At 47.0% G+C, this 24,127-nt stretch overlaps 1 protein-coding gene across 1 annotated transcript; it reads right to left on the reverse strand.

Moving 5' to 3' along the window:
- Positions 1-6,204: 6,204 nt before the first annotated feature.
- On the reverse strand, positions 6,205-23,540 carry SIAH2 (siah E3 ubiquitin protein ligase 2). Its single transcript, XM_082459672.1, has 2 exons — positions 22,624-23,540; positions 6,205-7,779 (listed from the first exon to the last, which is right to left on the reverse strand). Exons 1-2 carry the CDS (start codon positions 23,035-23,037, stop codon positions 7,222-7,224), a joined length of 972 nt encoding a protein of 323 aa, XP_082315798.1. The 5' UTR covers positions 23,038-23,540; the 3' UTR covers positions 6,205-7,221.
- Positions 23,541-24,127: the final 587 nt, after the last annotated feature.

The raw sequence follows: 24,127 nt of genomic DNA on the forward strand, positions 1-24,127 counted from the left end.
CGGGTGACAGGGGAGGTTGATGGCATCCTGCTTTGAAAGCCTGTTGTATCTGTCTTCATATTAGAAACATTCCTGCCAGCTTAAGCCTTATTGTTCTTATTATGAGCCAATTGTTGCCTCTTGGACTCTCCTTTTTAAATATTTCTAGGGTTGACAATGCTCCCTTTTTGATCAACACATTCTTTTTCTTTCTCTGGATTTTACTTCCAATTATTTTCTATTCTTTTACTATGTAACTAATATGTGAATACATTTTGTTGTAAAAGATCCAAGCAGCACCTACATCTATAGAGACAAAACACATGAAAGTTCTCTGTCATATCCCTGTGCCACCCCCCTCTCCTGTCCCACTTTAAATGGGACATCATGGAAGTAAATGACCTGGAATATGGAAAGAATTGGACAAGAAGACCTCAATATGCATCAGTGACTATTTGTTAGTGATTTTTATTTTTTCTTTACATTTTTCTGTTTTCTTAAAATAATAACTCATATATTACTTCTATAAGAAGAAAACAGTTTTCTTAAGAAAAAGGGAAAAAGAGCATAGCCTCTGGAATTCCACAGACATGGGTGTGAAGGCTGGCTGTAGTCCTTTCTCTCTCTCTGGCTGTGCACACACTAGTTTACCTCCTTGAGCCTCAGTTTCCCCATTTCCTCATCTGTAAAGAACAGGGGTAACACCCCCTCCCTCCCTTATGGGGTTGTTATGAATAAAGTATGTGAAAGCACCTGACACATGGTTGTCACTCACTAAATCAATTTCCTCCCAAGGAGAAGAAAATGCATGTTGCCCTGAAATCCCTTTGCAGATCATTTCTAATTTTACATGTGAAAGGTTTCAGAGCCACAAAATTATGCAGATACTGTGTATGCATGTGTGTAGGTGTGTGCAGGAAAAAGAGGAAGGAAGTATAAGAATAAAACTGTTAAAGGATTCATAACTATGCGAGTGTACTTAATACCACTGAATTGTGCACTTCAAAATGGTTGGAATGGTAATTTTATGTTAACTAATTGTACCACCCCAAAAAACGTTTTAAAAAAAAAACTGCTAAAAGAAGATTGAGAACACCTCTTTTCTTTCTCACACCCTTTGAGCCCTGGACTTTTCTCAGGTGAAGATGCAAAGCCACATTTTGTGTTTTCTTATAGAGTTTCAGTCAAAGGAGCTATTTCTACCTGTGTTAATTCAACCGTTCCAGTAAATATAGATCAACATGCAGTATGAAAAATGGTTTTTTGTTTGCATATTTAAAAAAAACCCTCAGTGATTATATATCTTTGACCACTGGTACAAGCTGGTTCTCCAGTCAGGGTAGCAAGCTGGGGCAGGAAGCGACAGAGTGGGACTAGATGCAGGGGCTGGGGCGGGGCACGGGGACAGTGGAGGCATGTGGAAAAGGAGACCGCCTTTGACTTCCTTTCCTATGGACCTCACTTTCAACCACTTCCTCTGCATCTTTTCATCATCACTTGCTTATGAAAGTTTGGCTCCACGCTTGGAGAATATGCTGGGGGAAAGAATTGCAATGTTTCGGCTTTTAACTCCTCAGACAGCCATCTGCTGCTGCCTGGGTTGATCTGACTTGGGTGGTCAGAGTACCTGCCAGTTATCAGGGTCCTACTACGCGCAAGCGCAAACGTTCCATCCTTTGCGCTTTGCCTGTATTTCTCACAGTGACCCTCTAAGGTGGGCATTATTATTTGCATTTTATAAATGTGGAAACTGAGATCCAGGGAGACTAGTGTTTTGCCTAAAGCCTCACTGGTAATAAGTGGCAGAATCAGGATGCAAATCTTGCTCTGTTTAACCTCTCAAGTCCACGCTCTTTTCATCATGCTTGGTGGGTCACTTCACTTGTTTTAACTGTAATATAAAAACAAGGGGAAAAGAAAAGAAAAGAAGGCAGTGGAGTTGAGCTAGATTGGTGTTTCCCAACTCTGGCTGCCTATTGGACTCTTCTGGGAAGCATGAAAAAGGGCACAGAATCCCTGCCCTACTGCCAGGGATTCCAGCTCAGGTCCTGGTATGCTTTAAATTCCCCACGTGATTCTAAAGGGCAAGTGGGTTGAGAACTCCTGGTCTACACCAGTGCTTCTCAAACTTGAACTGCATCCAGTCCATTTGGATTTGTGTTAAAATGCAGATTCTGATCCAGCAGGCCTTGGTGTGTCCTGAGATGCTGCATCTCTAACCAGCTCCCAGGTGATACTGGTGCTGCCAGTACATGGACCACTCTTTGAATAGTGAGGGTCTTAATGATCCTAGGTTTCTGTCCCCTTCTAATATGCTGTGACAGTGGAGAAAGCAGTTCTAAAGCACAGGTGTTCTGTATCCACCAAGCTTCCTGCACCTCTGTATCCTGTCATCCTTACCTGTTACAAATGAGCAGTATTTCTGTTGGTGGTCAAAATATGTGAAAGCCAAACACCAACACTGAAGGACAATGGGACATAATGAAGGAGAATGGACTGTGCGTGGGTTCATATCCCAGTTCTCTTGTTTACCAGCTGTGTGAGTTCAGGCAAGTTAATCTCTCTGAGTCTTAATTTCCTCAACTCCAAATTCAGGATAATAAACCCTTATTGCATTGGGATATGGGGAGGATTAAATGGGTTAATATAGACAAAGCACTTTGTACCAATAGGTGCCCATCAAATGGCAACGGCTGTTATCTTGGTGGACTTTCCAAGTTGATCTAATCTTGTGATAGATAGAGCTCCCTGCAAGTCAGAGGAACCTTGATCTGTGTCCTCTGCACAAAGCAGAGTCTGCCTTTGATCTGAATGTCAGGTGACACTATGACATGACATCTCAAGGCACAGGACCTTTGGGCCAGCGTCCTTGCCTAGAGAATGACACAGCAGAGAAACCTTTTGTTTCCTTCCTTCTCTGGCTTCTTAGATTACTGTTCCTTGCCTACCTGTGGAAATTCCCTGGTGATTTTTGGTATAAAAACAGAGAACGTTAGCCCTTAACGTATTGGTTCAGTGCTGCGCTCAGACTAATCGTTAGTAGTAATTTATTCAATCAGTATTAATTGGTTGCCCAGGTGCCAGGGATACAAGGACAAACAAAAACTTCACAATCTCTCTCACCCTGGAGTTTGTCGAGGGGGTTTGGGCAGATGTTGAACAAATAAAATGTACAGTTGCCATTGTGGAAGGTGCTGTGAAGGGAAAGAACAAGGCTTCCTGAAAGAAAATACTGAAGAGTTGTAGCGCCATCAGTTTTCACTTAAAAAAAGCCTTGTGATTTCCTATGTGTAGACTGGGCTGGAGCAGGGCGAGAGGGAGGGGGACAGGCAGTTAGGAGCTCTGACAGTAGTCCAAGCCCAGATGGTGGTGGCAATGGAGTGGGGAGAATTTGGTGGAATCAAGACTGGGGCGAATTCCCTTCATTTGTCTTAATTATCATAAAATGTCAGCTTGTAGTTTGAATAGTTTTATAATTTTCCCCCTTTTATTCAATACAGAAGACACCATGTCATCACCACAGGAAATTCTCACTAGTTGTGTGGTTTTTAGGCCAGTGGTTTCCCCTCTGTATGTCTCCATCCATCCATCCATCCATCCATCCATTCATTCATTCTCTAAAATAGTGGTAGTGGTAGCAGGTGTTCGTATCAACAGGGTCTAATGTTCTTTCTTGCCCTGTCTTTTGGGGACTCCAAGACAAATTAAACGTATTCACAAATAAAAAACTTTAAGCTTCAGATGAGGAGCAAAAGCAGAAAGTTTAATACTGAGTACGAGATTTCCTATTCTTTAAGAACTCTTGACTCCCTTTCTTCTGGGCCAGCACAGGTCAGTGAAATTATAATCATACTTCAAGCACAGGATGCATGAGTCAGGAAAGGTCAAGGCCGCAGTCCCCTCAAGCCAGAACTACAAAGCAAAATTGATTTCAGTGCCCAGGCACCATCCCCGGCTCGAAACCGTGGGAATTGAGAGGCAGCTGGAGAGTGACTCACCTAACTCTGAGTGACACACGCTGGGTCACAATTATCCCTGAACCGCCTTGCTCAGAGCCTGCTGGAATGACTTACACACCTGAAATTTAAATAGCTCAGTTGTCTCACGAAATTAGTATTAGAGTAAAAACATTTAGAAAATAGAACTTCAAATGTTGCAGGTCAGGACATTCGGGACCAGAGAGGTCACCTCATGGACCTAAGGTCACACCGCTGGCTATTTGGCCAGCCCCAAGAGCCTGAAGTTAGGGACAAGGAGAATTTCTTTGGGATGGTTTTGTATGGGAGTTGCAGGATTCTGCTGCTAAGACAGAGATACTCAGCCATTTGTTTGAATCTGAGGGTGGAGTTTCAGATTCTACTCAGGTGCGTTCCACCATGGTTGATGCCCCCATGGCCTCTTCTCTGAAGTTTCCCATAATTTTCACTGGACGGTTCACTGTGAGGACTCCATCCTCTTAATCCTCTAAATCCTAAGGATCTAGGGAAACCAAGGCCAGTTCCTCCTCTTGGAAAAGTTGGGAACCCCTGATCTCAAGGTTGGTTAGCTTAAAACAATTTTTAAAAAAGTAGAGAATAATGTAAATACTAATATAACATACATCGGGTTCCTGCAACCCAGAATTAATGACTATTAACATTTTCTTCAAGGTATTTTGAGAATCTTTTTTTCTTTAGAATGGCTCAGGCATGTAAGATACAGGCTGAATCTACCATCTTGCTTGATCAGCCAGATTTCTATCAAATTAGAATATAGAACTAGGACGGGAAAGAGAAAGAAATTTTTTTTTTATATGGTACATAAGTGTACAATGTGATGAGTTTTGACAAATGCCTATCACTGTGTTTTAAATTGCATTTTGCAATTGGAACGACAAAAAAAGAGATTTAAATTTACATAATCGTTTTTTCTGTTTTCATTTCCACTTAAAACAGGGAATAACCTGGGGATTTTTGTTTGTTTTCTGGCAGAAAATGCTTAAGTTTAAAAAAAAGTCAGAGAGTAAAAGTTAAGTTTACAGATTTCCAGTGACAGATTAAAGAGAGCTAGAAAACTATGGAAAGTGAAAGTTCAGTTTTGTTGCCTACAACTGTATTTTCATTTGTTAAGTTCTAGAAACGTGTTTGAATGGGGAGTCAGGAAGTCTGAATTCTAGAATCTGCGCTGCCACTAATGCACTGTATGACCTGCTGGCCCATCCCTTTACCTCTTGAGGCTGATAGTCTAACATTTTATGCTTTTGGAATAGCTTGATTCCACTGTCTGCTCCATTACAGTCTTTGATTATAGTTTTACCCTTTGGTACCTCATTGACTAATTGGTCCTGATTTCCTCCATCACATATAACAAGAAGGGTGAGCTATGGACACCACAGGATGATGATAAGCTAGGCTAGTTTATGTACAAAACACATTGCCTGGGTGTCATACGTGCACTAGACTGCCACCTCTGGACCAGCTCTGCCCCCTGAGGGTCAAAGTCCACCTGCTTCTGGATCCTAGTTTCACCTCCAGGCATCCCTCTATGTACCGGCTTGAAATGTGACTTTCTTGGTGACAAGGACTGTGGTTTTCATTCATTTACTAAACATGTGATAAGCACGTTCTTTTATTCATGGCACTGTTTTTCACCTTTATATGAAGAATAGCCTTGGCGATAAGTTGCTTTAGCCATTGCTTAACTGCCAAAACTCTTTTCCTGGCTAAAAACTCAGTCTCATCTAAAAAACAAAACAACTCTAAAGCCATCATTCCCACCTGGTGCTTCTCTAATGCCATCGGGCCACTAAGGTAAGCAGTCAATCCTCACCAGGCATTCAGGGCTAATATTGTGAATTCCTCTGAGGGTTTAGGGTTGGGACATAGGGAGTGGGTCACCCTGCCTTCAAACCCAGTACTCTGGACATCAGCTCTAGCCAAGCCTCTTGCTTCTGATTCTGTAAAGCAGGAGAAATACTCTCCTCCCACAAGCTCTGGCACTGTGAGGCAGAAAGAACCGCTCCAAGGAGAAGACCTGCCGCACCAATGACACTCTGTGGTTCAGAGAAGTGAGTTTGGACCCCAGTGGTGCCACCAATCCGTGCCATGATCTTGGACGAATGATGGTTTCTTCACGTGGAAACAGTGAGAGCTCCAAGCCCAGGGTAGGGGTGAAGCTTCACGGCACCTGCACCTAGTAGGTACCCAATAAATATGCATTATTCCACTCAGAAGATGAAGCAGGATATTCATTTTTGAAAAATATTTATTAAAAAACTAAAGTGAACGTGGCAAAAACAAACAAACAAACCCAACACATACCTTTAAACAGCAAGCAGATGACACTGGTTAGAAGGCGTTTCCAACTCTACTCATCTAGTCTTTCCCACCATCTAAGTCAAGGAGGGCCACTGAGGGAAGCCACATGTAAACAGGTCTTCTGTACTAGTGATGAGCAAAAACTACGTGAGAGCCATCAAGAGCCATCTGACTTGCTTTCCTAGGCGATCCACCCCAAACACGAGACAGTGACCAGATCTCAGGAATATGTTCGTGGGGATCTGTGGTTCTAGTTTTAATTTGGGGGTGGGTGGGGGGTGTGTGTGGATGAAATAGTAGAAAGACAAACAGTATCAGCAGAGGGCAATCTTAAAGCACCTTGAAAATCTGGACCCTTTCCCACAATTTAACCCATTAATTCTCAAACTTTACTGTTGGAAAGAATCCCCTGATGGGATTGTTAAATTCGCAGCCTCCCCAGACTGCCTGTTTCAGGTGAGCACTCCAGGTGAGTCTATGCACATTGGTTAGCCATCTGGTTTGAGAAACCCTGTTTAAATTGCATTAAAACAATTCCTACCCCCTTAGACACAAGATGAAAGTCAACTTAAGGAATCTGCTGACGGTCACTGTGCTTTTGTCAACTTGCAGGGACCAGTACAGGGAGGCAGGCAGGAAAGAGCCTCCGATTCCTAACGTACTGGTCTAGAGGAGCCTGAACAACCTGTCAGGTGCTGTTCAGGACGTGAATAAAATTGACTCATAAAGTTGATTTTAGGTCACAGAGCGGCCTCCAAATGACTAACAGGCCAACCTCCTCCGTCCCAGTTTAATGAACTTTGTCGAGCCAAGGCCAGATGGGAAGCTGCCGTTCACACAGAACACGGGGTAACTGTGGGTCCTGACTTGTGAAGACATAGTGAATAAAACATCTATAAAAACCTTTATTAACCATAGAGCGCTATGCCCAAATCATTTCGGTGCATCACGGACAACACGTAGAAATAGTCACATTGATTCCGAGGTTCCCATTATCTGCAAAGAGATGCGCTATGGCTGTGTCGAACACCAGGCAGTCGCTGTTCATGATGGCCGAGGACACGCCGTCGTGGATGGACCGGGGCGTGGCCTCCCAGGTCAGTCTCCTCCGGTTCCCGTTCAATTCCAGTCTGTAAGCGAAGTTCTCCGCCTGCTTGCGGGTGCCGATGAGCAGAACGATGGCGAAGAACTGCTGGTGGCCCTCGTACTTCTCTTGCTTCTCCAGCACCAGCATGAAGTGATGGCCGAAACACGACTGCATCATTACCCAGTCCACGGCCCCCGGCAGGTTAATGTCTGTGGCCAGGAAGACGATGTCTTCTCCCTGAAGGGTGGTGATGCTCTTGTGGGCGTGCATGAGATGGGACATCACGGCTTCCAGGGACCCCTGCCACTTGCAGGAAGCACCGGGACAAGGGCAAGAGTAGGGGCGGTATTCACAGATGTCTTCGTGCTCCGGCTTTTCCGTGTGGTGCAGGGTCAGGGAACAGCCCGTGGTGGCGTACTGCGGGGACAGAAAGAATCAGAGTGACACATCGGGCCTCCTCAACCTCTGTGGGTGCAAACCTCTAAGAGGATTCACCCGCTCAGCTTTCCAAGACTTAAACTGCATTCTTATTTCAACTACTTTTGCTTGAGAGGAGTTAAATATTGAAGACTTCAAAGTCTCAGTGCCTTTTCATCCTCAGCACTGCCGTGCATAAAATCAGGGGCACATCCCGCACCAGGAATGAACTGCATTCCTGCCCCTGTTCCAACGCTTAAAAACGAGAACTCAAGCGCTCTTACTATAAATGTCTCAAACGAAATTGTGAAGCCAGCCCTAGAAAATCTGGCCTTTTCCTTATTTTCTGTGAATTTAAAGAATTTTTTAAAAGAATTTAGAACTGCTTAGGGGTAGGATAAGGAATACATGTTATCACCAGACTAGTTTTCCCCTACAGACAATTTTGCAGATAGTATAATTCCCCTCCGTTGTCCCCGTCCGCTTCTTCCTGGCTCAAATTGTGACCAGCAGGCAGCCTGTGGGAAGGCTGCCCTGTGGTTCCCTGCTCTTGCTGCTGGAGTGACCAGCCCAGGGCAGAAGAGGGCTGGAGACCCCTCACGTTGCTAGAAGTATGACCTCACCTTCTTCACCTTTTACCTTCCCCTCAGGGTGGGCTTTGGACATACTTTTTGTGGGAAAGGAAATCACATCCAAGAGCTACTTAACTAACTCGGGAGACTGCTGGTCAGTTTGGTTCCAGCCAGTGGAGGTTAAATTGAGAAGGGCCTCACCCTCTTCTCAAAGCCCGCTGGGCTTTCCCCAGACCCCTTCCTCAAGTCCATGTGCACATCTCTTCATGACCCGGTGGGTCAGGTCCTCATGACAGGCCCGGGAAGAAGGGGAACTGAAGTGGGTCCTGGAGCGGCCGCTTGTTCTAGATGAGTTTTCTGACAGTCTCTCCCTTCAACGCTGCCTTAATAGGGTGGAAACAAAACCTTTTTCTCCCTGCACTCGGGATGACATTCCTGATGGATAAATCACATCTATCATGAGACAAGACCACGCCAAAAGGAATTAGATTTCTATACTCAACCTTCGTAAGAATGACCATGTTAATTCCCAGATACCAGATGGAGAATCAGCTCACAAGTAGACACTTGCCCAAAGTACTATGCTGTTGTTTTGTCAAGGATAAGGAAACCTGAATGAACTTTTCGGGTGAAACCAGAAGTTAGCTTCATCCCCCTCGAGCCCAGGGTGGCAGGTATGCCATCTGGGTTCCCTCACTTGGATCCCCTCGCCCCTTGTTGAGACATGAAGACACCAAATGAGGGAAGGGCCACGTCATTTTTCTTTTCTTCTTTTTCTTTTTTTTTGGCCGTGCCAGGCAGCTTGCAGGATCTTAGTTCCCCAACCAGGGACTGACCCCAGGACCACAGCAGTGAAAGCGCCAGGTCCTAACCACTGGACCGCCAGGGAAGTCCCCCATGTCATTTTTCTAAGATGCTATGTCCAATGCTAAAAAAACAAAACCAAACCCCACAGCTGGTTTTGCTTCTCCCTACCCTGCCTTAGGGAATAAACCCCTTATAAACTTTAAATAGGTCACATTCTAACCTTTACAGCTGAATTCATCCCTAGCAATAAGCAGACACTGAGCATCTTCTCCTTACAAGACCCTAAGCTGTAGTCACTGAGTGGATACAGAGCAGAGAAGGCAGCTACCACCCTTAGGGAGATGAGTCTCCCCTAATACGGAAGAAGACGGTGGCTTAAAGAGAGAAATGCAGCTCCTTCCTCCTCTGTACCTAAAGTGAATTATAACGGTCTTCAGCAGAAATTGGCAGAAATAGTCGACAGTTACTTACTTTGCCCGTAGGAATTGTGTATTCATCTTTTAAAACCACGGACTAACTTTAAAAGCACAGGTATAAGAAACTTAATCAGAAGGAGAAACAAATTTATTTATCCATATATATTTATAGTTCGTGTTCCTAACAGTGTAAGGCCCTAAAAAACAAACCTCTATTAACTGTGTTTTAAATCTAGGGTGAGGCTCGGAATACAGAACCTTCTGATGGTCTTCTGTGAGTGATGGGTGAGGCGCTTCTGCCGGGTGTTTAAAAACACACATCCACACAATAAAAATAGCAAGAATTGGCCCAGAGCCTGGCAGATTCCCTGGCTGAAACAAGCCCTCAATATTTGGATCTGAAGACCTTTCACCATTGGCTGTTTACCACAGCTGCCCAGGAATAATTCCAGGAATGAGATGAACTCTGGCACAGAGTGTACAGAAAAGTACCACCTGCCCCTCTTCCCCAGCCCGAAGCCCCAAACCACTCCAGGTTCACGAAGTCAAATGTACAACAAATATTTATCACCTAGCAAGCATTTTAGAACTTTTTCCTGCGTAACTCAAGTAGCAATATTTATAGTCTGAATTATTGGTTTGCCTTACAAGTCACATGCTCTTCCTTCGACCCAAATACAGAGAACAGGGGACCTCCCCAAATTACACGAATAGACCAGGCTTTACTTAGCATCTGTGTGACAGTGACCTTATGAGAAAAGATCTTGCTACAGCCTCTATTAACTGAAATAAATGTAATTTTAAAGTGTTATGTGCTTACTCTGCTTTTTCTAAACAAGCTGAACTTTAATGCCAATCTATTCCTTCTCTTTTCCATCATGGATGAGGGCGTGTCTTCATGACCACTGTTAGGACGACTAGATGAGAGATGATCTCTAAAAAGGAAAGATCTAAACTTTAAACGTGTGTGCACTCACGCGCACACATACACATGCACTCTCGTGCCACACTTCATACTTGTGACAGTTTCGCCATTGTTCTGGAAGGATGTTCTTGTCACCTACATTAGGGGCACTCCTCCAGGGATCAGAGGGCGGGCTTCAGGGTCTGTGAATTCCCCGAGACTGTCTATAAAATGCTCTAGGTGCCACTGAGGAGCAAACCCAAACTGCACTGGTCCCTGGGCTTGTGTTTCCTCCATAAGCGCCCCGGATTTCTAAGGGCTGCCAACCTCTGTGGCGCAGATCCCGCCCCTGTGGTGTTTGCTGTCAGAGGGGCCACATCATGCAACAATAAACAGCTCAGATACATCAGAAAAACAGGTAACTATGCAAAGGAAGATGGGGTGGGGGGCGGTGACAGGTGATTTCAAAGTGGGGAGAGGTTGAGGAAGAGGGGGGAAGGGAAGCTTCACTGTGGATGAAGCGGGTTGTGGATGGAGTAGGTCCACCCAGTTCTAGCACAGGGTCAGTGGAGCAAACAGTGGGGATAAAACCTAAATGAGCAGGAGGGTCCAGGTTCCGCCAGGGACGTCACTGACAGTTTAGTGTATTTTCCGGGTTTCTCTACAGCAGCGCTATTGACAGAGAGCAGATAAGTCTGGGTTTGGGGGGCTGTGCATTGGGGGATGTTTAGCAGCACCCTGGCCTCTGCCCGCTAGATGCCAGAGCATCTCCCCACCCACCACGTTTTGACGACCAGAAATGTCACCAGGCCTGGCCAAGTGTCTCCTGGGCGGCAAAATCACCCCAGCTGACAGCCACTGATCTTCAGTGAGTGACAAAGCCCGGCGGGGCGGCCACACTCGCAGCCGCGAGGAGGGGCCACACGAGGAAGCGGGTCGGGCTGGTCACCGGCCCAGCCAGCGGGCGCTACCCAGGGCAGCTCAGGAACGCCAGCCCGGACGCACGACTAGACCTTGATGGCTGTGCAGCGAGGAGGGAGCCCGGGGCGCTGGTTCCACCCGCTTCACAGACTGACTGACTCATCCTGGCCACGTCGTCATTGGTGGCCGCACCAGGGTCAGAGCCCTGTGTTTCCGGGTCCTCTGCCGCTCTTTCTCGGCACACAACAGCTTAGCAGTCAGACAGGCTAAGAACCAATCTCGAGAAAAAGAGACCATTTCCATCTGCCTCGATGCCCCGTACCCTCCACCGAACACACACACAACGCCCAGGGTCCACAGATACACTGCTTCTGGAAGCGGGTTCGAATATGAACTTCTTCCTTGGGTGGCAAGGAGAAAAAACAGCCCTGAAAGCAGCCCTCCCTAAGGAATGAGGTGGCAGCACCTCACAAACAAGTAACCAGTAATCAGGCCCTCCCAGCCCTCCCTGGCCTCTGGCAAGAAAGTCCTGAGGCTTCCCTTCTCTCAGTCTGGCTGGGGCCTGCCCACCCAAGGGGAGGGTTCAAAGGATGCCCGCTTTCCTTGAGACGCCCGCTTCTTCACTGCACACTCTTGCTCCTGAGATAAAGCACCTGGGCTGCTTCGCAGAGGGCTGTCTGCAGCCTGGGACACATCCATGGTTATAAATGAGATTTCTCCACCGGCAAATATCTGCTCGTCTCTTCCGGGGCCGAGTGGGATCTGCTTTAAGTAAACCTCTTTAACGGGAGGTTAGGGGAGACACGACCACACACAGGAGCCCAAAGCTAAAGAAGAATGTGTGTGGCATGGGGGAGATGGTCCAGAAGAGTGAGAAACAAAGCGATGTTGAAATAACATTTCTGACTTCTCTTTTAGAAACTTTTCACGTTGCGATGGCTCAAAAGTCTTGTGCAAACACGTTCTGCCATGAAAAGGGCAACATGTGACCCGGTGCCTCATTCTGATGTCTTTGCAGAAAGCAGTAAATAGTGCCAATTGTTTTCTGGACGTGGGGTTTGAAGGTTGTTTTACTTAAGCTGGAATTTAGACAAGGTTTTTCCCTTTTTGGCATAGAGACACCTTGACACTCAAATACACGTGACGAGGTATGTCAGAAACGTAGTCAAACACTAGACACCTGTTATTTACCTAAGAAACACAGGCGTATTATATTTGTTTATGGAATGGGTATATAAACAGAATTATTAGCCTGCATGCTAGTTAAGGTCATGGATCCTGTGACTGGTTTAGAATAAGTCTTTTCACTTATTTAATCAAATCTGAATCCATGCGATTCAAGAACGATTTGCTGGACTCCAGCAATCAAGGGTCTGTGACACTGGAGGCGCCGTGCACATAAGCAGGTCCCTCTTGGGGACTGTGAGGTAACCGCCTTGCCTCCCCCTGCTTACCTCCTAGGAAACAGTGAAATGTATTAGCAAATTATCTGCCAGCACCTCAAACGAGAATGGCTCAAGAAAAACAAAGTACAATATAGATTACGCTGTTGATGCTTAGAAACTTTTGAATTAAATCCAAGAAATGACCTTGTCTTGGAGTAAGCAAAAGCAAAGTGCACTTTCTTTCCATCTAAATAAGCTGTAATCATCACAGAATGCACACTGACAGCCAAATGCAATGTCTGACCCTGGACTGGGAAACCAAAATTGCTACAAAGGGCGTTACTGGGGCAACCACTGAAATTTGAAATATGAACTATGGATTAGATAAGAGTATCTACTGCATATCACATTATCACCTTATTTACATAAACTATTTGTGCGGGGGTGTTAATAGCTTTTCTGAAACCTTACATAGATGGGGAAACATGATGCTTTCGTCATTTTGATGGCTATACGTCCCTCTTGCTTAAAATGTGTTTACAACCACTGGTAGAGTGGCTGTGATTAGAACTCAAGTACCCAGTGTCCTGTGTAACCTTGGATTGAGCCCACCTACCTACCAAGTCACCTCTGAGTGGGTCCATAAAACTACCTACTACTCAGCCCTTGGCTGCTATTACCAGTGGAGAATTTCAGACGTGGGCAACAGAAGAAAGTGACATCTCTTCTTTATTATAATAATCATACTCGCCCTGCATCTGTCCTTCCTCTAAGAACTTCAGCGGATTTTCACTTAACTCAAACGGTATATTCCTCACCTCTGCTATGAGGTAGTGCAAAGACATAATTATCTACCCATAGTGCAGTAACAGTTTCCCAGAGAAGACCGTGTCACTCAGTACTTGAACAGTCAAACAGTGGTGAGGCTAAGAAAATACTGACATTTAACTTCATAAAATTTTCTTCTGGAGAAGGCAATGCTAATTCACACCTTGGGCTCAAAAATTCCTCCTTTTCGCCTAAGAAAAAGTCGCCGAGCCCCATGTGGCAGAGCTTTCTTACTGCAGGTGACTTGGTGGAAGAGTCTGGCATCTTATTATTGCAGTCATCCGAGAACATCCTACTCTTGGGGAGGGCTGTGTGTGCGTTTGGCCTTACAAAGACTCCTTGGGCTGGCAGGGGGCTCTTTTTAATCTTGGAAATGTTAAACAAAAGTTGACTTTTGACCAAATATACCTCTCATCTGACCATAGCTCGAGCTAGCAGGCAACCCCACCATGGCTTGGAGAACCAGTTTCGTAAGGTCCCTTCAGAGTCTCTGTTCAAGCGAACAAAAGCACCGTAAAGTAGGAGCTGGAGGGAGAGGCGTTATGGGCCTTGTGCAGCCTTTCTCAATACACCCTTCCCGCCAAGCTCCCACCTGCATGATCACGTTCACTGCCCTGCCCACCCTTCAAACGGCGCTACAATCCCTCTGGACGTTTTATTTCTCAGTGAATGCAAACTGAATTCACAAGAAGGCTGAAGTGGTAGGGTTGCCAGATGTAGCAAATAAAGATACACGCAGCTCAGTATGTTCCAGACAATATTTGGGTTATACTTATATCAAAAAATTATTTGTTTATTTGAAACTCAAATTTAACTGGGCATCCTGTATGCCCAGTTAAATAAAAGGCCCCTTCTGGTACCACTACTGCCATCCCTCCAAAAGCCACTACGTGAGGCTGGGATCCCTGTTCCTCAGCTGGTGGAGTTGGTAGCAGGAAGGGCAGGAGGTTGAGACATTGTATGTGTAATTATAAGGCACATTCTGGAGTTCCTGCTCCCCAAACTTACAAACTTTGGGCAAATCTCTTAGGGGGGAAGCTAACCGTGTCCTACCTCCTTTACAAAGTAATTCGGAGGATAACACGAGATAACGCACCCAGCTCGGGCCAGGTAAACAACATTTTCTACAAGCACTGGCCTTCCGTACAGCCCCATCAGGATCTTCCTTCCCTTCCTTCTCCGTGGGCATGCTGCTGCTCATCCTTTTTAATTTTTAAAAAAATTTTTATTTATTTTTGGCTGCGTTGGGTCTTCACTGCTGCGCGCGGGCTTTCTCTAGTTGCGGCGAGCGGGGGCTACTCTTCATTGCGGTGGCTTCTCTTGTTGCGGAGCATGGGCTCTAGGTGCGCGGGCTTCAGTAGTTGTGGCGCCCGGGCTCAGTAGTTGCGGCTCACGGGCTCTAGAGCGCAGGCTCAGTAGTTGTGGCGCACAGGCTTAGTTGCTCCCCGGCATGTGGGATCTTCCTGGAGCAGGGATCAAACCCATGTCCCCTGCATTGGCAGGCGGATTCTTAACCACTGCACCACCAGGGAAGTCCTGCTCATCCTTTTTAATGCAGCTCCAACACCACCACTGAGGGAGGCCTCCAGACTCCTCTGCTCCTACTACTTCAGAAGGGCTCTGTTGGTACATCTATCTCCAGAGTTAGACTCAGAGTTTCAGAAGGATGGGGCGGGAGGGGTGGGGCGATGGCTGGCTAGGCAGATGGTTTGTGGGAAGAGAGGGCTTGGGGCTGCAGGGGATTCCAAGGCAGGGGTGGGTCTGATGAAAAGTTAGTGGGTCATCAGGAGGGGCCAACTGTCGCCTGATGTTACATGAGGGAGAAAAAGCAGGCAGCAGCATTAAGAAAAGCAAAAGGATAACACCCATAGCTGGTGACGCTGGAGAGAAATGGGCACTTGATTGTAAATGATTCTACATGAGAAGGCAATTTGGCTGTATTAGCAATAGCTTCTGATTTCTGCACATACCCTTTGGTCCTATCATTCAACATTTAGGAATTTATCATTAGGAAATAATTATTTTCTTATACACAGGGATTCAGTTATAGCAGTACTTTTCTTTTTTCTTTTAAACACAGTAAGAAAACAGAATGATTTAAATGACCACAAACTGGAGTTTGATTAAATAACTGATACATTCATAATCAACGTTGCATTCCGTAACATTCCAGAGTTATGGAACTGCAATATTATGCAGCCATTAAACAGGATCTTAAGGAATATTTATCAGTGTGGAAAAGCAGTCACAATGTGTTAGATGAAAAAACAGGTTATGAAATAGTATGTGGATTTCCCATCTTACTTTTCGTTGTTTTTTGTTTGTTTGTATATTTTGATGTAGCGGTAAGTTTGCAAGGACATATACAAAAATGGTGTAGTGGCTATTCTAGGTGGTGGAGATTATAGAAAATAATATCAAATTAAAATCTCCTATATGTTCTACATTAAAAATAATGATCAAAACTTTTAAAAACATAAAATACACGCATAAAAAGTGTTGCCTAATCTAATCAGGCTTTCCCTTCTAAAAGCATTAAAGAGATTTTTAAAAAGTCTCACCACTGAAAAACCAATGCCAGGGCCAATTTATCCAGCTTTATGAAAACCCTACAAGATTAGGAGTACGGAAGAGAAGCTCGGTGGGAGAAATTGATGGGAGAAAATAAGATTCCTTTTTTTCTTTTAAAGTGTATCCTGGACCCGACCTCAGACTCTGACTGTTTGCTTTCTGTAGTTTCCAACTGTGCATTTATTTAGTGTTTACTATGTGCTGGGCACTTTGCATGAGTTATTACATTTGATCCTCACAACAACCCAATCATCAGCCCATTTTACCTATGAACCTCTGGGGCTTGGAGAGGTCACCAAGTAGTCACAGTGGGGATGCAGTGGGATCTGGACCAGGAGGCTCGAGTAGGGCTGCTCTCAAAACTACCAGAGTAAGAGGTAGCCTGGGGGAGAAGGAGTGAGCCAAAGACACTACCTTCATTGATTCAAAGTTATAAAATAGGGCCCAGGCCCACACATTTAACACAGGTTACCTTCCATCCATCTCGACAGCGTCTGTGGCTGAAAACTGGGAAGGGGGTAACCTTTTATCTCACAGATACTGTACAGTGTAAAAATCATTCCAATAAAGTCTTTACCCAACTGGAAATGAGAGTGACAGCTTCCCAGTTTTTAAGAAACGAATGGAGAAAGATGCACGCATGGGGCAAAGTTGATGAAATTCTGCTAGGGAATTTTCTGTATCTCTCACAAGCGTCACAAAGTACACTCAGGTTTAATATAAAAACACATTTGCTCAGGAAGCCTTTCTGTGTGACTCACCAGCAACACACAATGGCTCTGAAGGCTGGTGTTCACTCTGGCAAATGTGTACCGACTATGTGCTCCTTTCAAGGAGTGAGGAGGACCTTACGGACGGGAATGAGAAATGTCACAGTTAACAAATTTCGTCAGATGTACAAGTCTGGCTCTTAAGACATTTTACACTGAGGTCTTACTGTAGTCATTTGTATACAGCACTTTATATGGGGCGTCAAAAAAAAAGGGCGACTCTAATCCATTCCTAGGCTGGGGACTTCATAGGTCAGACCTGCTGTACCTTTTGGTTCTGCTTGTACTAAAGATCACCTTTAAGTAACAATGATTTAGTCTAGTTCCAGGCGGTGGCGACCTGTGAAAAATCTTTGACCAATTCTGTGTAGAATCAGCATTAAACTTTGGTACTCTTTCCTAGTTGGTGCTTCTGTTCTTGATTTTATACTCAAAAGCTGTCACCTTTGTTCGTGAAAATCTTGAGCCTCACCAGAAATGCACGTGGACCCCGGTGCCTGCCAGCACAGGCTTTTAGGAGCCAACCTGGTCAACTTCAGCCAGGAGTGAGGACGGCAAGGACGATTTCCAAAGTAAAGGATTTTGTCTTAGGGGAATTATTGAGGCTCAGAAGAGATCTTTGAAATTGTTTTGGCAAATGAGCTTATCCCCTCAGGATTTTAGGTGATTGATCACCCATCACCTAGCAACCACTGTGATCCCACCCATCTTCCATCTGATTTGGTGAAGCAGAAGCCCTCTCCAGCACTTCTGATCTGAGAGTGCCCACCAGCTCGGGGTTATCTCCGTTCTTTTTAACTGATATACAAAACGGTCCGAGGAAGTAGTGACTGGACTGAGGTCACAGAAAGCCAGGATGAGAACCCTGTCCTGTCTCCTGCGTAGTGCCCTTTTCCCTTGGACAGCTTGCTAGATTCCAAAATTTTAGGGCAAAAAAAGATCCTTGGTATAACCATTTAGTCCAACTCTTTCTCTTAAAGGCACTCAGGTGCCTTTTACAAAGTCAAACATCTAGTCAATAGGACAACAGTTCAGGTCACCCAAAGGCCAGGAGGTTGGCATTCTCTCCGGGCAAAACGAAGATGAAAAGGCAATAAGCTGTAACAGTTGGGGCCTATCAGAGTTCCAAAGTTCATACATGCTCAGAGTTAAATGAGAACTTCCAGGCTCAATGGATGCTTTCTAGAAGAGAACCAGGTCAGAGGTTGCACACTGGCAGCTGGAATTTGGTCTGCAGACATGGTTGGTTGGGCCTGCAAGTACTGGCTTTACATTTGAGTTTGGCCAACGTTAAAAAAAAAAAGAGATTTTTAAAAAAAATTTATTTATTTATGGCTGCGTTGGGTCTTCGTTGCTGCACGCGGGCTTTCTCTAGTTGCGGCGAGAGGGGGCTACTCTTCATTGTGGTGTGCGGGCTTCTCATTGCGGTGGCTTCTCTTGTTGCAGAGCGCGGGCTCTAGGCACACGGGCTTCAGTAGTTGTGGCACGTGGGCTCAGTAGTGGTGGCTCGCGGGCTCTAGAGCGCAGACTCAGTAGTTGTGGTGCACAGGCTGAGCTGCTCCGCGGCATGTGGGATCTTCTGGACCAGGGATCAAACCCGTCTCCCCTGCATTGGCAGGCAGATTCTTAACCACTGTGCCACCAGGGAAGCCCAAATTGAGATATTTAACATTCAAAAAAATCCAGATTTCTGGCTTTTCTTGAAAAAATCCAAAGGTCTGGCATGGCTGCATCCACATTCCCATCCCTGCCAACCAGCCAGAGTCAGGCAAAAGTTGCCCTCTTTGAAGGTGGCATGTGTGGTCCCACCCCCAATCACCCCCACTGCCCCTGACGTCACCCGAACCTGAGGTCACGTGTCAGATGCCTCTGTCCCTCGCATTACCGGTCCCTGCTGGTATTTACAATTTGTCCCTACCTGACTAGATGAGTCTACACTGAGGAGCTTTTAACTTTCAGTTGGATTATCTAATTTGACTTTTTTTTTTTTTTTGAGGGACACAAACAACACTGTCACAATCCAACTGCAGGGAAGCCTTAATCTGACAGAGGCTTTCCAGTTCCATAATTATTTGGTGATAATGCTGCTAGAAACTTTTAGAGGAGCCAAAAAAAAGTGGAAAGAAGATGTCTCACAGTGTAAGTGGGCTGGGATGGTTTAGCATTTCCCACGGTTGTGGAGAGAAATACTTGGCTAATATTAAAATACACTGTTGAGTGGGGGGCACCAATGTGTCAACCTTCACTTCTCCCCCTACAGCCACGTTCCCCGGAGGTGGCGGTGGGTTTGAGATAAGGGGATAGGATGCCTAAACTTCTCAGGCGTGGCACAGGCCATAGAATGGACTAAAAATACCACAGGTGGCAGACAGCCATACTCTGATAGAGATCCTTTTTTTAAAAGGAGACCTGAGCTAATAGCGCATATGGTGCCCTCTATCAAAGGTGCTGGCAGGACTCTAGCCTTTAATTATGTGACCCCACACCTACATAAGGAAGCTATTTGGCAACGCATCCATTTTGGGGGCAACTGAAGCACAAGCAGTTCAGAGCTGGGTTGAAATCCCCCCAAATATTAGGTTTGTCAGCTATTCCCTCCCTCCTCTCCCCGCCACCCTTCCCACCCCACAAGCCCTACAACATTCCTGCCAATGAATTTTATAGTCAGCATCTATGTTGTCTCATTGGGATGTGTCCATCCGGTAAACTCATCCAGTCGGATGATTTTGTTACTGGTGTCAACCTCAAGTTATGATTTGGAGCCTTGGAGTATAAGCTCAGATTCCAAATCCCTACATAGTGAGTAGTACAAAGGATGTGTGCCTTCGGAATGCAGGTTTATGGGCTGGTCCACTGTGTAATCTTGACAAGTCACTTAACACTTAACCTCTCTATAGGCGCTTGTTTCCTCACCTGCGAAAAAGAAAAGCAAACTCATGAAAGATGACCCACGCAAAGGAGCTGGCACGCAGAGGGCATCCAACAAGCATTCCACAGAGCCTCCCTTCTTTTCATGGAATTCTAGAAGCTACAGGTCCTTAGAAGTTGAACAGTCCAATCTCCTCATCACAGATGAGGACATCAAGGCCCCCAGAGGTGGTCTCTCAGGCAAACAATGGCAGTGCTAGGCAACTCCTGAGACCTGGCTTCTGGTATTTTACCCAACACTGGTTTTCTCCCATGAGCCAGCCCATGAGAGAGACTCAGAGCAGGCAGGGACAGTGACAAGGCAGTCCCTATGATTTCCAGGGGCAAGTGCGAGGCATAGGGCTTGCTAGGCAGACCTAGTTTGCTGAAGTTTGCCACAGACCTCACCACTCCCTATTGCTCTCAGCCTCCCCAACAAACATTATCTCAGTTGCTTGCTGAGCCTCTGTATCCAGCCAAGTTTGGTTTATCCAAACTAACTGGCTGAGCTGCCCTGTCAATAGTCTGGATTACTGATCAACCAGAGTCGAGGCATGCATACTCCAGCTCTATAAATCTCACACATATGCATTCGCACAAAAGTGAGCCCCCAGGTCACTTTCTAAGCTTGGTTCCTGGTCTGCAGGGGGATGGTTGACCCTGTCTAATTTCAGCTTGCAAAGTGATGGCTTTGTCCAACTGCAGTCTTACAGAATGGGAACTTTAAAAATCACTGACGTGTACAGAAACGCTGGATACCCTCGATTCCCAAGAGGACTCTTCTTCAAGAGAGACTTCACATTAGGAAAGAACACGTGCTTCAATAGGAACCAGAATTCTGGATCCTGAAAGTGAAACTTCATACTTCAGACAGCATGTTGTAACTGTCCCTTTCCCTTTCTCTACGGAGCAACATAATGCTTTTTAAAAGTAAATTAGGGATAGCTGACTGATATCCAATGCTCATTTGCGACCTGTACTTCATCTAAAATAATTTCTTTTATCAGCCACTGAAGGTTTGGGGGAAAGTGAAAGGCTGAGAAGATGGCTCCCCAGAAACCCTGTGGGGCATCTGCCAGCTCCTCACCCAGGCCCCACAAAATATCTCAAACCTCAAATATCCACTCTTATGTCACTTATCGCCAAATCTTCTCTTGATCACTAGGCTGCCACCTTCTTCATGACCTTAAGAAAATTTTGGAACTATTTTGTCTAAATTTTATAACAACCTACTACTGGGCTGGGTGAATTAGTAAGCATTACATGAGGAGTAGTTGAAAGCAGAGTAATTTATTAGGGTTGACTGAAAACCCATAGCTCAGACTTGGATTCAAACCCTTATTTGAATATGCTATTTTAAACTTGATTTGTGGTAGGGCACAGACCAAATTAAATCACTCATTTTACTGACTTGAGTCCCAAGCTTCAATTCTCTGGTGGATTATTTTTAATTTAAAAATAAGTCTTGCCCTATAAAAGTAAGCAGCAGCAAGAAAAAATGCAAGACAGCCTAAATGGCCCAAGAGACAGTAGTTACTTTTACAAAAAAACACAGAGGTATTAATGACATTATTTCTAAGTTCAGAGAGTGAACTTTATGGTAAAATTCTAGGTTATAATAAGGTAACATAGATAGGTATGTCTCTGAAACTGCTCCTGAAGATTTTTAAATGACATTTGTAGGTAAACAGATGCTACAATATGACCACACAATGCAATATTATGCAGTGATTTAAAATACAGTGAGGTAGAGCTAGGTTGCAGACATAGAAAAATACGTGTGCTGAAACGAATTTAAGACAGCAAGTTGCAGAAGCCATTTTTGGAGAAAAACTTATGTGTGCATATATAAACCTTTCTGACACTGACATCTACGATTCTATATTCAGCTGCGGAAGAGTATTTTTATATATGGTTAGAAAAAACCCTATGCAGATGCACACTAAACCTAACACTGGTGGGAAAGGAGGTGCGACATCTTGCTCTTTCACTTGACTTCTTGTCTCAGTGATGTGCTTTTTTTCTTTTTTTTTTGCAAGATCATCGATAAGTTTTTAACTAAATAAAAAATAAAGTGATGGGCTTTAAAGAACTGTAACAACAGCCCCTGCGTGCCCTTCCTGTTTAAATTCCCATCAACTCTTCCTTTCACCTCACTTAGTGAAAAAACACAACTCCCCAGTCCTTGGAAGCCTGGGAGAGGGAAAGGCGTGGCTTACAGGGTTCTCTTGTTGCTGGAGGAAAACAGGCTGTAGGCACCCTTTTTTTAGCTACCCTCCCGAGGGCTCCCACGTGTCAGGGGTGCGCTGAAAGCAGGCGCGGGGTGCAGGAGGAATCCAGTAGCAATTCTTCCAAGCCCAGCGCTGGTAAAGGGTGCGTTTGGTTCGCCCTTTCCGCCCCCCCTCCTCAATCCCCCAAACACAGTCAGCTTCCCGGTCCAAGTTTTACTTGGGCGGCCCAGCTCTACCCAGCCTGAGTACACGTCTGCAGAGTACGCAAGCTCCGGGTGGGGAGAGCGTGGAGTGTTCTAACAACGATCGCGTGCCAGTTATGTGTGGGTCAGTGATCGGGCAGCTGTCAGCCCAGAGCTACTCCCAAAGTGGACAGGTGGGCATGCGGGAGCGTGGACAAAGTGTAAACATTTTTTTTTTTTTTTTAATGAGAGAGATGCCACCTGCCTCTCAGCGCCTGCGAGTGGGCTGGAGGACACAGGAGTTCCGGGAGGTCGCCGGGCGGAGGTGCGCGGCTGGCACCTGGGCTTACCTTGCAGGGAAACAGGACTGCCGAGGCCACCTTCTCCATAGCCAGGTTCCTGATGCTGGGCGTCAGGGCGCCCCTGCACGTCGGGCAGCAGCTCAACTTCTGGCGGCATTGGTTACACACCAAGTGCCCGGCCTGGCACTGCAGGATGGGGGGCAGGACATAGTCAAAGCAGACCGGGCACTCGAAGAGCGAGGTCAGCTCGTGGTGCTGCGGGGACACCGGGCCAGCCCCGCCGCCGCCGGGGCCCGAGATCACCGCCGCCGCGGCGGGGACCGCGGACGAGCCGGGGCCCGCAGCCGAGATGGTGGCGGCGGCCGGGGGCGCAGTCGGGGACTGAGCGTGCTGGGGCTGCGGCGGCGGCTGCTTGCTGCAGGGTTTGTTAGCGCTGGGGCCGGTGGAGGACGGGCGGCTCATCGCGCTCCGAACCAACCATGGAACTGCGGGCGCCTGCCTGCCGCGGGGCCGCCGGGGTCAAGGCGGTGCGCGCCCCGCGGGCGGCGGGCTCCTGGGCAACGCCACCGCGCCCAGCCCGGGACCGAGCAGCGGAGGCGGTCGGCGCCGGGCAGGCGTGGGGGGGGGGGGGCCGAACCGCGCTGACGATCTCCGCGGTCCCCGGCGCTCCGAACACCCCTCCGCGCCCCCAGACTCCTCCTCCCGGAGGCGTCGCGGACCCGAAGCCGAGCGGTGCGCAGAACCACGGCCCACTCGCTCCTGGAGCGGCAGCTGACGCAAGCCCCGGGGGCGCGCGCGGACGTGACGCTTGGATACGTGTGCGGCCGCCCAGGCGCGCGGGGACTGGCAGAGCCACCCTGCGCTGGAGCGCCGGCTCCGCCCGACTCCAGCTGGCAGCACGGGGGACCGCCTAGCGCGGGCGCTTCCTGCCGGGGCTGAGGGCCCGACCCGCGCCAGTGAGCATGTCCGGTCGCCGCCGCGCGGGGTCTTGATTTTCCGGGCTGCGGAGGGGGCCGCTTTTCGGGAAGGCGTTGCCCAAGTCCTCTGGCCACACCCCGGGGAGTCACGCCGACGCGTCCCGCGGGCGCAAACCGGGGCAACTTTAGGCGGGGCGGGGGCTTGGATGGTGGGCGGGGCAGGACGCGGGCGCCCGACGACAGGTCGGAAAAAACCGGGAGGTTTCTCTTCCCCGGGTTGAGTCAGCAGCGCGCGGGGGAGGCTTGCTGCGCGGCCAGCCCAGCTCTTAGTCTGGAGCGCGGGGTCAGGACCCGGAGCTTTGGGCAAGAGCAGGGCAAGGGGCTGGGGTTGGGTCTGCAGCGGGCGCGGGACCTAGTGCTGGGCTGTTAGGGGTGTGTTTGGGTCCCTCCTTTGTCCTGCTCCCCAAGATGGAGAGGAGGTAAACTACTCCTTTCTCATCGGACCTGCCGAAGCCTTCGTTGAATCGAGCGCCTCTGACTTGCTAGCAGGCCGGGGAGGGAGTTCATGGACAGAGTTGGCTAAAAGGAGAGTTCGAGATCTCCAGAATCTAAGAATGTCAGAAATGTGCCTTGGG

Source organism: Balaenoptera physalus, assembly GCF_965194825.1.
Source record: "Balaenoptera physalus genome assembly, chromosome: 4".
Classification (NCBI taxonomy): domain Eukaryota; kingdom Metazoa; phylum Chordata; class Mammalia; order Artiodactyla; family Balaenopteridae; genus Balaenoptera; species Balaenoptera physalus.

Coding starts and splice junctions, on each gene's coding strand:
- SIAH2 (XM_082459672.1), bottom strand. CDS start 23,037: ATGAGCCGCCCGTCCTCCACCGGCCCCAGCGCTAACAAACCCTGCAGC. Junction 7,780..22,623: donor CAGTCCTGTTTCCCTGCAAG/GTAAGCCCAGGT, acceptor CTGTCCCCGCAG/TACGCCACCACGGGCTGTTC.